The 17,255-nt window shown below is 48.5% G+C and overlaps 1 protein-coding gene across 4 annotated transcripts in view; it reads right to left on the bottom strand.

Moving 5' to 3' along the window:
* MGRN1 (mahogunin ring finger 1) overlaps positions 1 to 17,255 on the bottom strand; it is a 47,727-nt gene that overhangs the window by 2,373 nt on the left and 28,099 nt on the right. For 3 of the 4 annotated variants that reach the window (XM_042827771.1, XM_042827772.1, XM_042827773.1), the window contains exons 7-13: positions 15,720 to 15,772; positions 12,791 to 12,838; positions 7,364 to 7,432; positions 6,209 to 6,368; positions 4,791 to 4,900; positions 1,561 to 1,784; positions 239 to 362 (exon numbers count right to left, since the gene is read on the bottom strand). In XM_042827771.1, coding sequence (XP_042683705.1) covers positions 239 to 362; positions 1,561 to 1,784; positions 4,791 to 4,900; positions 6,209 to 6,368; positions 7,364 to 7,432; positions 12,791 to 12,838; positions 15,720 to 15,772 — 788 coding nt within the window. Of the gene's footprint in view, positions 1 to 238; positions 363 to 1,560; positions 1,785 to 3,905; positions 3,972 to 4,790; positions 4,901 to 6,208; positions 6,369 to 7,363; positions 7,433 to 12,790; positions 12,839 to 15,719; positions 15,773 to 17,255 lie in introns of all 4 variants that reach the window. The other variant, XM_042827774.1, reaches the window with a different exon arrangement.

The raw sequence follows: 17,255 nt of genomic DNA, 5'->3' as shown, positions 1-17,255 counted from the left end.
GCCTCCAGGAACACAGAGGGCAAATGTCTGCCTTGATGTGCACTGACTGCAGCTCTCCCACCTCCCAGTTCCCAAAGCCCAGTTGGGTCCTGAGGCACCGAGCCCGGTGGGTGACTGGAGGCAGAGCAGACTGTTGACTGTGGGCTCTCTGTTACACTGGGGAAGCAGTGACTCCTCAGGAGACAGTTTGAGCCCCAGAAGCCCCGCAGGACAGCTCTGGCTCATAGCACTGACTTACTTCTGGGGAGCTCGTCTCCCTCAGGACCAGCTCGCCCCCGCCCAGTGCTGGCTGTGAGTCCGAGTCCTCGGAGAGCTTCTCTTCATCCTCCTCGTGAATTGGGGATGAGGGAGACCGTAGTGTGCTGCAGTAAGAGAAACTCTGTTTGGTGGTGGCAGTTCCAGCTGTCATCACCCTTCCCCGTCCCTCTGCCCAACCCACCTTCCACCAGCAACATAAGATAATTCAGAGCAGGAACTCAAACTATTGAGACAGATTCACCAGAGCTCTAAAGATCAGCTACACAGAGAGCAGCAGCAGCTCTGTGACACAGCCACGAGTCCTTGCTGGCTGCCAGGACGTTCAGTGTACTTTTAGCACAGCTCTGATTTCATGTCCTACCAAAGTGACAAAGCAGCAGTTTCAGTCCCTTTCTTTCACTTCCTTTTCCTTCTTCTCCTCCTGACAGTTTGAGGATCTTTCTCCTCTGTCAGATTTTTGACAAGAGGGTACAGAGCTGTAAGCAAATACAAGTTGTGTGCAGGAAGACACTCATCCTGCACCTCCTGGGGCAGCACCACCTCTACCTCATTCCTCAAACGGTCATTAGCCAAACCAGAACAAGGGTGGAGAAGGCAGTTGGGTCTGGGGGAGCAGAGCCTGTGGGACAGGATGGAAGGGCACAGAATGGGTGATTCCAGCCGTGGCCCATTCTGTTGCCTGGGGTGTGCCAAGCCCTGGATTGGGCTCTGTTTGACAGGCAATGACTTGCTGTTGTTGATGAGGTGGCAAAAACTCACGAGCAGCTGGAACACAGCAAGCAGTGCCCAAACAGACGCAGCACGACCCCGTGTGACTCAGCCTTCTGTACGGCTCAGCGAGGGATGCTCCACAGGACTCACACCTCAACCCATGGCCATCAGAGGAAGCCTCAGAAAACAACTAAAGGATCTCAGCATTTTGTCCTCTGAAATTCAGGTCACTTCTCCATTCTTTTGTTCCCAGGGAACTCTATGGAAAGCTGAAATCCTGCAAGGTTTGAATGTCACGTGCAAGTGGAGGCACTAGCTGCATTGAAAAGGAAGACATTCCCACCCAAAGACTTGGTGAAATTTCCTTACTAAAAATCCTTTGGATGTCAAAGCTAACTCCCAGGAGACATAACGCTGGTCTCTTCAGGCTGAACACAGAGGTGGTATCCCAGTTCTCACTGCCATGAGGACCCGCTGGCCTCCTAACAGGATGAGCTAGCAGTGATTCAGAGGCACAGCTCCCTTTCAGCCCCAGTACATGGCCACAAGCCCTCAGGGCTTACAAAGGACCCCCTCTGCCCCCATGCTGACCTATCTGGAGACTTGCTCCGCTTGCCCTTCTGGTGGCTGCTCTCCACGGCTCTGTCCATCCCAACCAGCGGTCGGTTTGCAGGGGGCATCCCATCCACCATGCCAGAGTAGTTGATTTCTTCATACAGAGGAGCTGACGGGATGGAGGGCGACACAGAGCGAAGGCCATTCAGAGCTTCCAGCAAGGAAATAGGCTCATAGCCTGGAGGGATGTTGTCAGAGCTCTGTGGGTGAGAAGAGAGGGGCACATTAAGAAACCCTCATGAGGCTGGAGACATACATAATGGGAGGCTCAGCTGCAAGCCAGTAAGAACCCCACCACTGCTTCCACCTGTGTACATGCAGCTGTTTCACAGCACCACCACAGTCACTGAGATAGTCAAAGGAGCGACTCTCTAGATAAGAGCTGGTCCTGCAAAACTACTTGCACTTTTTCCCCTGACTGTGTTCCCTCAGCTGCTAATGCAGCTGCACAGTCACCTCTGCTAAAATATTGAAAGGGATCACAGAATCACTGACCCCACAGGTGGGGAGCAAAACTGCACATTTCCATTCCCTCTATAACTCAGTTTAGCTACCAGCCAAAGAGAAGTTTCCAAAGCTACTGAACCAGCAACGGTTTAACTCCCAAAATCTTCTTGATCAATAAGGTACTGCAGACTCAAGAGGTAAATGGAGTTTATGCTGTAACCCAGCAATGCCACAGGCAGCCCAGCCCACTGCAAATGAAGAGGCAAGACTACAGAAGCCCATGCTTAGATTAACTTAATCTGTTCCAGCCTTGCATCCTCAGGGAGGTTGTTGTATGCTGTACCAAAGATAGTGTTGCTGCTGAGCCTGGCCATGATGTCTGTAGCTTCAGTGCTGGACCTCCCAGTCATGCAGCTGCAGACCGAACTCCTCAGGAATCTATTCCATTACAGTCACTAAATCGAGGGTGAGCTGATAGCTGAACTGACTCACCTGTGGTCACAGAAGGAGCTAGATCTGATGGAGGAAGAAAGAATGATTGGCAGCTGGGGTCAAGAATCAACCTATATCCTCTAAAAAAATAGCCTCATGACATCAATGACCTTGTGGCCAAGACCACAGATGGGGATTGTGAGATACTCAAATCAATCTGGACCGGGATTGGCTCACAGTTGCTGCTACCTGCACAACAGAGGTTCAGGAGCCACAAGCACAGAGACATTTCATTTCCATACAGCAGCTCAGAGGTGCTATTGTGTAGACAGTAAGTTCAGGAAAACAAAAGCCATTGGCTCAAGTCTGGGGGACCATTTTCTCCTGCCTGTGAAGAGCAAGGCCTGAGGGCTCAAAGGCTGCTGCTCGCTTTGTTTCACTTGGTGAACGCTCAGGCTGTACAGCACCGCTCAGAGGCTGGAGGAGGATCTCAGCTACTGCCTGCAACATCTTGGCTGAACGCTTCTGAGGTTTCAGTCTGGAGAGACACTGCCCTCTCCTGGGCCGCGTTCCACAACACCACCCCAGAGCTCCAGCAAAGTACAAGCTGCTGTCTGAGGCTTGTGCGGAGCCAGGTCACATCAAACTTGTGACAGCCCCATTACTGAACCCAGCCCTAGGTTTTCTCCAGATATGATAAGCCACATTCCTCCTCAGTCTGAGCGTCCGGACCGGCATGAGGAAAACTGCAGCCTCCTTAATACTGTTGACAACTATAGTTGCATAGGATTACACAGTGAGGGCCCCTTCCTGGGGCAGGGGGGCCTCCCTCACCTTTCCCCTTCCCAGTTCCTGGTCTCCCACAGTTGCCTTTCATGCTGTCCCCAGGATGACATTCCAGTTACACACTCTCACACCATCTTGGACACTCCTCAACAGAACAAGCTCTATCCTTCCTGTTTCTGTAAAAGCAAAGCAGCTCATTGCAGCCAGGAGTCCTAATGCAAGTCCAGCTGTGCCTATTTGCCTACTTCTGTGTTTCAGAACCAGTGTGGGAACCACAGTGAGAAGTGCACACTCCAAACTGGATGAGACAAGTGAGAGGAAGCTTTTGGGTGAGCCAAGGGGACAGCAGCTTGCTTGTGTTCCTACAAAGCTATGAAATGTCTTCTGCAGCCAGGCTCAGGACCCAGAGGCAGTCACCCACCGGGTCCCTACAGTTTATTCCTCCGTACGCAAGCCAGAAAGGTTAGTGATCATTTGTGCAGGCTGTGAGCACCTCACCACTAACATGGAGACAGTGCTCATGTGTTGCAGGCTGTGCAGGAGCACAAGTCAAATCCAGCATTTTAGCAAGCCCTCATGTTTGTAACACTTTCACGTGCCAGTGAAGCCTCTGGCAAATAATTGCCATGGATACAAATACAACTGAGTCCACTTACTGTTTTCCTTTTAGGTTTCCTGCTGGGCAGGGTGACAGTGTTCACTTTAGGGGGTTTAAAGAGACACTGTCAAGAGAAAACCATGTTTTAAAGTAGTTTTTTTTATTTTTTTCCTAGAGGTTAGCAACGCAGAGACACCCAGCAATTCCTCACCTTGCTCCAGGTGACAGCGCCTGCTCTCCCCTACACTACACTCTGCCCTTCAGTTTCTTCCCCTGCCCTATTTCTTAGCCCCAGTTGTAGACAGCAGGGCTACAGTGCTGAAGAGGATACATGGATAAAACCAGGCTGTTCCTGTAACAAGCCTTTTCTGTTCTCATTAAGGCCTGCAAGATCATCTAGAGGGAGAACTCCTCACTCTGACCTCATGTCTCGCCAGAGCCAGCTGTGCAATAGCACTGCTCAGGCAACGAGCTTCTGCCCTCAGCACACCAGAGGCATGTGATTTGGTCTGGAGGCCAACAGCACTGCATTTTCCATCCTGAGCTCACTCAGCTGCCTCCCAGACCCTAATCACTCAGGGAAGCTGGCACAAAGAGGCCTCTCTCCTACTGTGCTGAGTATCCCAGAGCCAGGGGGTTTCATCACAGTGTGCTGCCACACAGACATCCAGAGTTGAACGGTAACCCCATTTGCCCAGCCTGTTGTCCCAGTGTCTGCCACATTTCTGTACCTTTACTACTACTAACATATGAAAGCTCTATAGAAGAGTTGAGGAAAGGCACTGCATAATGCAGGAAGGCTTCACTCCAAGGCCTGAGCAAACACCCTGAGGTCTGAGGGACACAGGTCAACAAGCCAAGCAACCTGTGCGCACACAAGCTGCCTGCCCAGGCTGAGACCAGCATCCAGGTTTTGTGTAAAGGGTTGCAGTGAGTTACTTACAGAATGCTCATCATGGTCAACGCTCTGTGCCAGGACGGGGCTGAATGACACTGGTGACAGAGCCCCTGGCTTTTTTCTCACAGCTCGAATCTGCAGCAGGGCACGGAAGGCTACGAGAAAAGAGCACACAGGTGAACAGACAGCCACAGCACAGCGAGCCCTCGGCCTTCCCACGACAGCTTTAGTCTGCTCTTCATGCCCACAGTCCCACTTTCTATCTGCAGATCTTTAATACTGTCAGTTCAGTGCCACAGGCGCACATGAATGAGCTAGACATCTGTTCTGACACAGCTGTAAGAACTTGCTTGTACACCAGGAAAAGCCCAGGCATCTCCCTGCTTCTTACTGCACCCTACGCTTTCAAGATCAGGCTAAAGCCAGAGGTGCCAATCTATCCTCACTGTCTCTACACTCCTCAGATACAGATTCCCAGGAAGTCCAGCAAGCAGACACCTTCCAAACATAAACAACCTACTTCACTGCAGAATGCAGATGAGATAATGCTGCTCCATATCTTAAGCTGTGCTACCTGTAGTCAAGGCTGTCTAGCACTTCCTCTGATGAGATCTTGCTTTCAGTTACTGTATCTTTGCCGAGTTCGAACTTTTCAGACTTAACTTCTCAGACCAAACATCTGTCTTAGGCTCTTTGTCCTTTTCATAAGAAGGAACGATCAAATATCTCCAAGATAAAGCACAGGGTAAAAAGCAGGGATCTGCTACTCCAGCCAAGACACAGGCATTTTCTCAAAACACTCCTGCATCTCTGTGCTTTTGCAAAAAGACAAGGAATTTAGCAAGTATTGTCTGAATGTCAAAATGGGTATTTCAGTTATTCCAACTTTAGGAACCGAGCAGTGGAGGTTTAAGCAGATCCTCTCAACATTCTGGGAGCTTTGAGGGAAAAGAAAATCGGTTCTGTGCACTCAGTGCCCACCTTGCTAGCCCCAGAATAGCAAGAAGGTAGAATCACCAGAGTGATCCACACGCAAACAGAGAAGGCAGCAGCGTGCAGGGTAAGAGGCGAGGTCTAGAGAAGGGTGCAGGGCCAGAAAGCATCAGAGTGACCTGGGGTTTCAGTCTGCCTTTAAAAGAAATGTTGAGGGAGTCATGTTAACAAGACTAGGATGGCACTGCAATTTCAGCTGCACCAGAGCCATTGCTGCCATACACCTCACGTAGGAGAGAGGGCCTTCAGAGGCCCCAGTCAAATGGCCTTTCTCCCACTGTATTCCTTCCCTGTTCAAGGATAGTTATTTTAGATGCCAGGAACCTCCACACATCACCCAGAAGAGTGGCACATTTGGTACGGAGCCCTGGGGTGGGTTAAATACAATACATACACATCCTCACAGCCTCTACTGACTTAACAGAAGCACAGGGAGAAAGATGCCCTTGTTCCCTGGGCAGGAAACTCACGCAGCCTGCAGATGGGGCAGTTGTTGGCCTGGTAGCGCAGGGTGTCAGCACAGGAGTTACACAGACAGAGGTGTCTGCAGGGCAGAATGAGAGTGTCCCGGAGGTCTGACAGGCAAACCACGCACTCATTGCTGTTGTCGCTGTTCTCATCATCTGAAGGCTGAAATGAGAGGCAAAAATTTGGCAGGAGAATGGAAAATGCAAAATAAATCTTCTGTCTTCTGCCTTTTCAGGTGCTACCTGTTGGCGCAGGCAGGCAGAGATTACAGTATGCTTGAGGCAGGACACTGCATTACTTGGAGAGGAAATCCAGCTTGTCTTGCACCGTGGCTGCTCCATTGTTTGCAAATCACACGCTAATACTCAGAATAGCAGTCTGGGACCAGCACTTCATATGCTCTGCAGCCCAGATGGCAGCAAAGGGCAGCCCTGTGTAAGGCTACTGCAAGCACAAAGCAGTCACACAACATGCTTGGGGCTGTGCAGCAAACCAGGATTTGGGAGAAGCTCCTGCCCGAAGATAGGCGGTGCCTCTGGTTAAGGCACTTGCATATATATCCCCTCATGTCACCAATGCTGTGCTCCCTCCTGTACACAAATCCAGGTTGATCTTGCAAGTTCTAGATAGCTCAGTTTCATGCAGTGCTACAGGAACATGCAGTCCTCCCAGAACAAAACAACAGATGTTTGAAGAGCCACAGCAGAAAAGCATGGACACCAAACACAGGTACCTTGACTGTGGAGAGGCAATGCTCATTAACAGTCAGTGAGAAAAAAAGAGCCTCTTGTCTGTACACTGGGAAGCACCCAGATTGGCCAGTAACCTCAGGGCACTGAAAGCAGCAGTTCACACTGTCTCCTGGCTCTGAAACACTGAGGGGCACTGATGCCCTCCCCTCCCTGTGCTCCAGGAAATATCCTCATGAGGCTCAGACTATCTGAAATTATCTCAGCACAATCACACTGTTTGAGCCTCGCAGTGAAGGCCTTTCATTCCTGGGCTTCTTCAGTGCCTGCAGTAACACCACAGACTTGATGGCCATCTTGGAAAGCATCTTTAATTACAGTGCCAAAACTCGTATGTAAACTTGAAAGTGGAAGAAGCAAGCTGGAAACCCACAGCCCAGGGAGCAGGAGTCTTCTGAGCACCCTTACCTTGGTCTCTTGGTTGTTTTTGTTCTCAATGCCATAGATCTCCTGAAGCAGGTAGCTCACCCGGTCAACCTAGGGAGAAAGATAACAGTTGGAGTTCTACCAGCTGCTCTGCAATTGCTGTTTTGAGATCATCTTCCCTCCTTCCCTGTGTCAAAACCGTCCATGCAACACCCATGGCAACTGGCTCTCCTAGAGTTATTGGAAACCATTAATAGAAGCAAACATCACAAAAGACAGCAGGAGAATGAATGTGTCCTTGCTCCAAAGTGGTGCCTACCCCACCTGGTGAGTTGAGAGCCTGACTGGCCGCTTCAGTGACTACCAAGATCGTCTCAAAAACACTCTGTTTATCACAGAAATCACAAAGTAACATACGCCCAAAATTCACAGAAGCCAGATAAAACCAGCCTCCCACAGTCCCTTCCCTTTGTGAAGCACTGCTCACCTTAGCCAAGATGGATTTCCATCCATCTTCGTAATCTCAGACAAGGAGAGGCTAGGGAAGGTCCTCAGTGTGCTGCTGTGCCAATGGCTCATTACTTGCACATCCAGGACTGCACTACGCTTCCCTTGTCTCCTGGGAGCGTAAGGGCAAGCTACTGAAGACAAACAAACTATCTCCCTTAGTGCACTGCCATTTATGACCATCTCCAGGCCCTTGGTGGCATCTTTAAATTGCGGTGTGTGGTAGCAGAAAGCACTGCCAGGCACACAACCCCCAGCACAGAATGAACTCCTCTGAACCATGTCTTTATGCAGATGCTAGCAGCTGCCCCCAGACTACCCTGAGCAGCTGAATTAAAGCAGCACAAGAAAGGCTGATGGCTCAGGTCCCAAAGAAGCAACTCCTGTGTGGTGTTCTCCATGGCTCCATAGCTCAGCCAGCAAGTACAGCACAACACTCTCACAGCTGTATGGAACATTACAGAGATGCTGCTCTGAGGTAGCTCTGCACACCTGCTCCTCTTTACAAAGCAACAGCAAAGCAGCTGCAAGGTAACAAACTGACACATATGGTGAGGAATGGTATGAAACACTTTCCTGTTAGCTCCAGAAACTGTCCAGTTGACACCATGCAGTGAAGCCAAGCCACTGGGAATGCAATGTTACAATGGCTCAGCGTTTTTCTAGGGCTTTTGGCATTTCCAGGTGTTATCAGCCTTGCTCCTCCTCCTCTGTCAAGCCAGGTGCTCAGAAGAGCAATGGCTGTGCTGTCGGATTTCAGTGCCGCAGAACACGCTCCATGCCAAGATGGGAACACAAGCTAGTTACATCCAGCCTGCCTACTAGTTTAGAAATGCTCTGAGCTGGGATGCAGCAGCTTTAACAAACCAATTCCAGAGTCTGCCCATTTAACTCAGCATGCAGCTCACAATCTGTTCTAGGCCTGCATTTCAAGGCAATGAGGTCAGCAGTTGGACCGTCGAGGATTGAGCAAAATCCTCTGCAGTGTCTCAGGAAGTTTGTGAACAATTATGTGGGAGCTGTCCTTTTATAACTCAACATGTCAAAGAGAGTCTTTTCACAGCATCCCGACTCCTCCGAGGATCATGCTGAGTGATAGTGAGTGCACAACGGCCAGCTCAAAGAGCAAAATACATCAGGAAGGGAGAGACCCAAGTCTCTGCAGGATTCTGTGTTCATTTTACTGCTTGCTTCAAAAGAAATCCCACAAGAAGCTCATGTGGCCCTACTAAGAAAAGAGTGAGCAGCACAACATGGCTCTTACTACAAGATCTCTAAGTTTTAAAACTGCAGGGGTAAATTAGAAATAGGTGATACTACACTGTGCTGTCCCTCACCTTCTCATCTCTCCCACAGCACGTCATCCTTCCCAAGGCTTCTGTTGCTAAATTCAGACCCAGCTGATGCACACAAGAGCCACTGGCCAACTGCAGATCATGCTTCCTCTCTGGCTCTCTTTATTCCATCTGTTCCCATTCAACCATGTTCTTTTCTTTTTTATTTAAGAGCAGGTTGGTACATACACTATGGCTGATTTTGGCTGAGAGAACAAAGCAGTCCAGCTCATTAGCTGCTGCTTCCTGCTCCCAAAGAGCTTAAGAGATCCGTGCACACAAAGCACCCGGGAATCCTGGCACTGGCAAGGAGGGGCAGACAGAAGAAAGGCTGCAATGGGGAAGCATTTATAGCATTACACAGATGGATTATTCCCATCATACTCCATACTTCTGCTCTGTGCTCCTATAGATGCAGATGCTACATTAGTTTCAGTGGTACTGTGTGTTCTTCTAGCAAGAGTTTACTTCTATTTTAAAACCGATGGGAGAGAACATGTAAGCATTAAATTTTACAAACTGCCAAGAAAAAAAAGCACCGACAACCAAACACTGAGTGGGAAGGAGTCATGCTGTGCCAGCACAGACAGACAAGCACACGCTGCTTCACTGCAAGACTCAGCTAACCATGTCGTGGTAGGGAAGGAACTTCCTTGGAGAGCACTTCTAGCAACACAGTCCTCCATTTGGGAAGCCCAGAGCACTAAATGGAGAACGATGCACACAGTGCATTAATGTGCATAGCAATCCAGCATCAATTCAGAGAGCTCATAGCCATGTATGCATGTCATTAAATAAAAGGCAAGATAAACAAGCTGCTTTCTGTCAGCTCACCATTGTAATGCTCCTCTCTGAGCAGAAGAAAATGTGGAACAAGGTGCAGCTAGCACCACACTGCTCTGCTCCCTCAGAGCTCAGCAGCCTTTTCCAGCACAGCACCCAGCTCTCCCTGCAGAATGCACTCTTCTGGATGTTCCTACCACATGCGTGCCCTTGTGTGCTGATTTCTGGAACCATCCCCAGCTGGCTGCTAACAACACCTGTAGGATGCAGACCTGGGACTCAGCCAGGAACCACGCTGCAATAGAACCAAGCTCAGAGGAAGGACGAGCGCAGGGCTCAGGCTGGTAACTCATCTCCAGCACTGCAATGAAGCCCAGACAGGGAGAGCTAAGGCTGCTTCTGCTGGGCAGGAGCAAACCTGAAGGACAGACCATGAGTGCATGCACAGCACTCACAGTTCAGTGCGCTGCTGAACACGGAACTTTGCTGGCTGAAAACTGCAGCTCATACTTCAAAACAGCTCACACTTCCCTCCCATCTGCCTTTTTACCCCACGTACCTCCAGGGCTTGCATTCTGCACCAGGCACGTGGGGGAGCTCACACTGCAGCTGCAGCACAGCACTGGGGTGCAGAACCCTGACTGATGCAGTTCTGGCCAGTTCAAGGGAGTGAACCTTGTGGCTTTCTGCTGGGTGTAGTTTATTCCAAACTCTTGTAAACTCTCAAGGGCAAGAAGCCTGCACCTTCTCCCCAGTCTGCTTCAAACACCAACTTCATAACCACTCGGTCTCAGCACAGACAGCTTAGAAATCTTATCTGAAAGAAATCTGCAAGATAGGTTCTGCAGAGACAAAGCCATTTACAGCTTTGCTCTGAGGCAGCTAATTTCTATCAACACTTCTATTGGGAAAGGGACTGCTCATCCTAATACAGTCATCAGACAAGATAATGCCCTGAAACAAAGAAAAAAGGCAACCAAAAGTCACAGTGCAAAATGATTTTCAAAAACGAAAGGTAAGAGTATGTCTGTCAGTTCATCCACACTGTTCTTGAAAACAGGACAGTCCCAACGTGCTGCAGAAGTGCCTGATGAGGAGCAGGGAGCACCAACAAGCCTCTATGACTGAATCAGTCACAGAGGAGGTAAAGCTGCAGAAAAGAGCCAAGCATGGCTAAGAGGAGAATCTGAGGAGCATCAATGTGAAACGAGGATGGAAAAAAAGACGATGCAAAAACATATTTCTGCAGCACAAAGCACAAAGCTAAACTTATCCGTGATTATCATACAAATATTGTATGTTCAAGAACAACAAGGAAATGAGAACACTGCATGCTGTGTGTACTGCAGTGAGGATGGAGGTTACGGCAACAAGGACGAGAAGGGTCGAGTTTCCAAGCAACAAGGAAGTAATTTCAAGATGTGGGAAGAATCCAGACAGATCTGGTGAGTAATGCTCAGACTTGATGAGAGCTCCAGCAATGAAAAGGATGACAAGACTACAGCAGATGCAGGAACGGTAGGAGGAAGCCAGTCAGGTACTGAAAGTCCCCTTACTTCAGCCAAGTTTTACATAAGCCACTGCTCTGCGAGGACTCCAAAGTAACATGACTGAATCACTGCTCTCAGTACCACACGATCTGCTGAATTCCTACCTCATATTTTGTGTCTCTTAAGACCATGCACCAGAACAATATCAGATTGGATTGATCTAACCTGAAGAGCATTATCCTTCATACAATATGCAAGATGCAAAGCTGCCAGGCTATTTAAGTCAGTTTCTCAGGAAACAGAGCATCTCCCAGATCCATTTGAACAGCCTACTTGTATGTTCCACCTTATTTCTTCTCTGTCACCAAGACATTTCAATCTGATCTTGCAGCAGGAATGCTACCCAATTGTCTTTCAGAAGCTTAAACTCTTGGCAATCTTTAGAAGTCGCCTTTGCTTATGCATTTCTCTCCACGCAGGACTAAGTGCAATTTCAATCTTGATAAGGCTTTGCACAGTTTCTGTGCATTGCACCACACTGCACCGAGCTAAAAGAGGGCTACAAATCCCTAACATTTTGTTTGCCATTCTTCCTTCTTGCCTTGCCCTCCTCATGTGTGCAGTCTGTATAAGCTAGAGTCAAAGAACAACGGTGTCTGTGCCTGCTCAAGTCCCAGGGGACAGGCAGGTTGGGCCAAAAGGTTTCAGTGCATGAGATTTCTCCAGAGATACTACAGACACAAAAAGGAAGCTTATGCAGGGAGAAGATACGCATAAGATCCCTTATTATTTTCACATCCACATATGTGGAAACCTAACAGTAATCAACCTCTATGTAGGACATGAGTCAGCAAAGATATCCTTCCACAGCACAAAACACAGAACCTAAAGCAACCAGGCAGTGTGGACACACAGATGTGGCTCACGTTACTTAACATCCATAGTCCTTAAGCTCATTTACACAAACCTAATTTACACACACCTTAAGTTCATTTACACAAACCTAATTTACACACACCTACACAGAGATCAAAACATCAGCACTGCGGTCCCAATTTCATAAAAGCACCAAATATCTGTGAGGCAGCAATATATAAGGAAGACTGAATTTATACAGTGCCTGACTTGCAGAGCAGAATAAACAGGCTTGCATGACTGCACTGCCATGTTTGTTTCCCCAACACACACAGTACACAACATCCAGCCCAACACTAACCCACTTTGCTGGTGCTATCTGAGCTAAGTAGCCAAGCTGTCAGGCCTTTGGTGAACTAATATCAAAGCTTCCCACCAGGGACCACTGAGTGTTTCTGGCACACAAATACGACTTTAATCAGGAACAAACAAGTACTTACAATCTGCTTCTGTTTTAATGGCTTCACGGAGAAACTGCCATCAACATGCTAGGAGGAAAAAAATAAAAAAGAAACGCATTAAACAGACAAAATGTACAAAAATTAAAGCAGGTTAATGATCAGTTGACATCTCTTAGCTAAGGGAAAAGTGGCATGTGTATTATAACCTGAACACCAACCGCTCCCAGCAGGCAGTGGAACAGGGCATCAGTGTGCTCCTTGTTCACTGCAGCACAGAGGCAGATGGAGCTGGCTCCAGTTATTAGCCTCTTGGCTCAAGTGGGTCAGAGCATACATAGAAATCCATTGGCACACTGCATGCTTTCAAGGTGCAGCCAGTCCAGCTGGGTGCAAACATTTCTTCAACAAATGCAGCAATAATTGGCAGGAGGTATTTGTTAACTCCCTAGGTAACACCTACAGTCAGAGCCATTCTCGAGGCTGGAGCCCCAGGAGAGCAGGGGGTGGCACAAGGCTGACAGCAAGGCTTGGCCACTGGCTGCAGTCAGAAACATGTACTCTGCCTCAGCACCCCTAGCACATCATTGGCATGGCTGCAGCAGGCACGACTGTAACAATTCTGTGTGTACCTGGTGTCAGAATTAGCATCAGGAATAATGTGCCAGCTCTATTTTCTCCCTCATCCCCAAGTGCCAACTGATGTGAATCAAACCAACTCCTCTGGCAGAGTATTGAGAGCACGGAAGGAGACTGAGGGGAAACTCCAACAAGGCCTACTGCTGCGAGCAGCTGCAGACACGCATCTGTTTGCTGGAGGAGTTTCAGAAGGAAGACACAAAAATGTTACACCAAAAGACAAAACAGTACTGTTTTCCAGGCAAACACAACGTGCCCAGTTTCTGACCTTGGAAAAGCTACAAAGTCAGACACTGTGCAGTGTCAAGGTTACTGTTCTGCTCTTAAAGACGCACACCAACAGCGAGCTGCTGAGGCTGCTGACCTGCCTGTCCTTCAAACATGCTTTGCTGATCAGCAGCAGTGATTATTAGCAAAAACCTCCTCCAGATTGACATACCTACACTTCAAAAGCTGCAATTATCCTAAGACAGGAGGAGAAAGAACTCTGTAAGCACTTTGCCCTCTGACCTTTAAAAATTTTTTTTATCTTGTTTTAAGCATTCAGCTGGAAGATCAGAAGTAAGGAGTGGCCTCACTGGCACCTCCCTCTCAGAGCACACACAGACTGGGAAAAGAAGGGAAGCAGATTCAGCCTTTGAGCTGGACACAAGGCATGAACCAGCATTGATGGAATGGCCTGAGCAGCTTTAGTCGGTTCCCAATTCAGTTGTTCAGCTTCCTGAGCACTCAGGGGACATCTGCCATCACCTCTATGTATCCAGACAGCTCAAAGCTCTGCACAGTACATGGAAATTATCTATAATTCTTGAAAGCCTGCTTCCACAGCTGGAGTGGTTAAGCTACTTTCCTCATGAGCCAGAAGTTTCCAACGCTTCACTTCTGCCCTCACATTAACACACTCCCAATACAACCAGACCACTCTGCAGGGCTTGGCACTGCCCTTCCTTCCCCAAAGCCAGCTGCATGACTGTGTTCTCAGGGTTTGCAGCTGTATGGGACCCAGAAAGCATCGTAACAGCTCTAACAATCTCCAGCATATTTAACACGCACTGGGAGATGTAGCACTTTATGCTATCAGTCACAGCCTAGTTGCCATTTACAACTATGGGAACTAAGCTTGTTCCATTGGAAGGTATCTCAGGGAAAGACATTTCTACAAGGCACAGTTATCAAGCACTGGCCCTAGGACTCTGCAGTGCAGTCTCACCAAGATGACAGCAGGACTCCAAACTCTACAGCCTTTCCCAAGGACCTGCTGCCACACTGTCCTCCCCCAGGTGCTGCCAAGCAATGACTGAGGGATTCCAGAGACTTTTTGATCTTTCCAGCTCATCTGGACAAGGCAATTAGAAGAACAGTCCCAGAAGTGCTGCAGCTGCCCATCACATTTCTCACAGATCTAATTGTCTGCAGTAAGTCCAACGCATACCGAGCTAAACAACAAAACAAACCTCGAGCATCTTCCAACCACAGGGCTTCCTGAGGACTGACTGTGCTGCCCAGGCCCTCTGACTCAGAATATCACCATCTACACTATCCACCTAGGATAAGTCCTGGCAACTTACTCCTGCTTACTTCTGGACATGGCAGGGACGGAGCAGACTGAGGAGAAGTCAGCCCACATGCCAGCCTGGAAGCAGGAAGTTCTAACAGCACAGCACTAATGCTGCTCTCTTCAACATGCCCAACTCTACTCCAGCAACATTTGCCTCATCTTAGGATGTCACTACACGTCACTTGCCCAGGACATATGTCCAGACACAACATAAAGTAGTTAGGAATCTCGTAAATGCTTTCAAGGTACAGTCATCATGCGAAGAGACTCCAATCAAAGCTTGTGCTCAGCCTCCCTGCATTGGCAGTGCTCAGGTCAGCTACTATCAAGGAAAAGTGAAGCCTTTATGCACGATGTACCCTGAGCCATAAAAGGGCTTGGTGCTAAGCATAAGGTAAGGCCAAACAAAGGTGCAGCAGGCTCTGGACACAGCAAATCCAGTTTTGTAAACTGATCACAAGGCCCTGGAAAGCTGCACACTAGCAGCCTTGGTCAGCATCTACCACTCTCAAACGTCACAGGTACCACGGCACACCCTCTCCCCACACACAGGAAACACCAGCTACAATTAGCTGACTGACCAGCTCAGGTACAAATAGTGATTACACACTGCCCAGCAGTTGCTGCAAGCTATTATTTGTTGTCCAGTGCCACTCCTGAACTCTAGTTTCATGCCAGGACCCCACTGTGCTAAGTGATATATCAACACAAACTAATGACCCGTGGAAATATTGACATATACAGTGATAAGGACAGAAAAGAGAAGTCATTTACCTTTTCAAATGCAGCCAGAAGAACATGGGCATGGCCTGTCACCTCAACCACCACTGCAGAAAGACAGAACGCTCCTGGTTAAACATTGAAAGCAGCACAAGCATGACATCACCGTGAACTGAATTTCAGTCAGATTTTAGAATTTGCACTTTCTAAACCGATACCACCTTCACCTCCTTTCGCAGTTTAAAAGAAGGAAGACCTGGGGACCCGCAGACCAGTCAGCTTCACCTCAGTCCCTGGGAACATGATGATGCAACAGCTCATCCTGGAAATCATTTCCAGGCAATGAAGGGGAAGGAAATTGTCAGGAGTAGTCAGCATGGATTCAACAGTTATCAGGCCTGACCAACCTGATAAGCTTCTATAATGACCAGCCTGATGGATGAGAGGAGCAGTGCGTGCTGTCCCGCAGGACTTTGGTGAGGCTTTTGACACTGTCCCTTATAAGATACCCATAAGGAAGCTGCTAAAACACAGGATGCATAGGAAACACTAAAACAAAGAGTTCAATGGCATTTTGCTCTCTCCCTGTATTCTTGGCTGTAGTTACCTGAATTTACCACAGAGAAACAAATCCATCAGTTTTAACAGCAGCTGGCAGCCCTTCCAGCCCCAGCACTTACTACTTTATTACTTTATTATAGCCCAATCCTACATGCTTGTAGAACCTTTATTTCTCATATGTCTGGACAGCAAAGCATCTCTGTCCAGTTATCAGATCTTTTTTTCCCCAGTGACAAATATCCCATCCTCCTCTTCCAACTCAGAGGCCCCCTTCTTAATCCAACAGCATTCACAAGGGGCCAACAGAGGTTTCTGTATGCTGCATCCATGACTCTACCACCAAAAAAAGCCACAGGGAAACATAGGTGCTAAACAGAGGAAACCAAGGCACAATCCTGACCTCTTTGACTCAAGAATCCACAGTTCTGTTCAGCTCCAATTGTCTACATTTTGTCTAACTACAATCACTCTGTGGAAATGGGAGTCTTGGAGGAATCTCCAAAGGAAGGAAAGGTGTGCCACCACCCAGCCCTGCCTGGAATACCGGTGCTGTGGTCAGCACATGCAGAAGAGCAGAAAGGCAGCTCTATGAGCTCTGTGCCAGAATGTAAACAGCTGAAGAAAATGACTCCTGTGATGTCTAAAAAGGGATGGAAGCTTGATAGATTCTTTGGGGGGCCATGAACAACAAAGGCAAAACAGGATTTTTTTGTGGGCTGTGGCACAGAGACCATGTTTGGAAACAGCAGTCTCTGGAACAGGAGTCCAGGACTGCTGATATGCTAAGATAGCCAAGAATGGTCACAGCAATGAGGATGTGCTCAGGAACACAGTGGTATCCAGAACAGAGGGCTAGAACTGGGATTTCACCTGCATGCTCCCTCCCTGCCAGACAAGGGCAGTCTGTTCCAGATCACTGAGTAAATGAAACGCAGGTCCCTCACTGCAGTCTGAACAGCTGAAGAAGAGATAACAGACACGGCTTCCCTTCATATCCTGTTCATTCAAGCAGCACACGTGGCTGAGCAG

This window comes from Centrocercus urophasianus, unplaced genomic scaffold (assembly GCF_019232065.1).
Source record: "Centrocercus urophasianus isolate 14NV4802_14NV808 unplaced genomic scaffold, USGS_Curo_1.0 seq_29, whole genome shotgun sequence".
NCBI classification, from domain to species: domain Eukaryota; kingdom Metazoa; phylum Chordata; class Aves; order Galliformes; family Phasianidae; genus Centrocercus; species Centrocercus urophasianus.
Note: the sequence above shows the minus strand (reverse complement) of the source record. Positions and strands in the feature narration are given on the sequence as shown.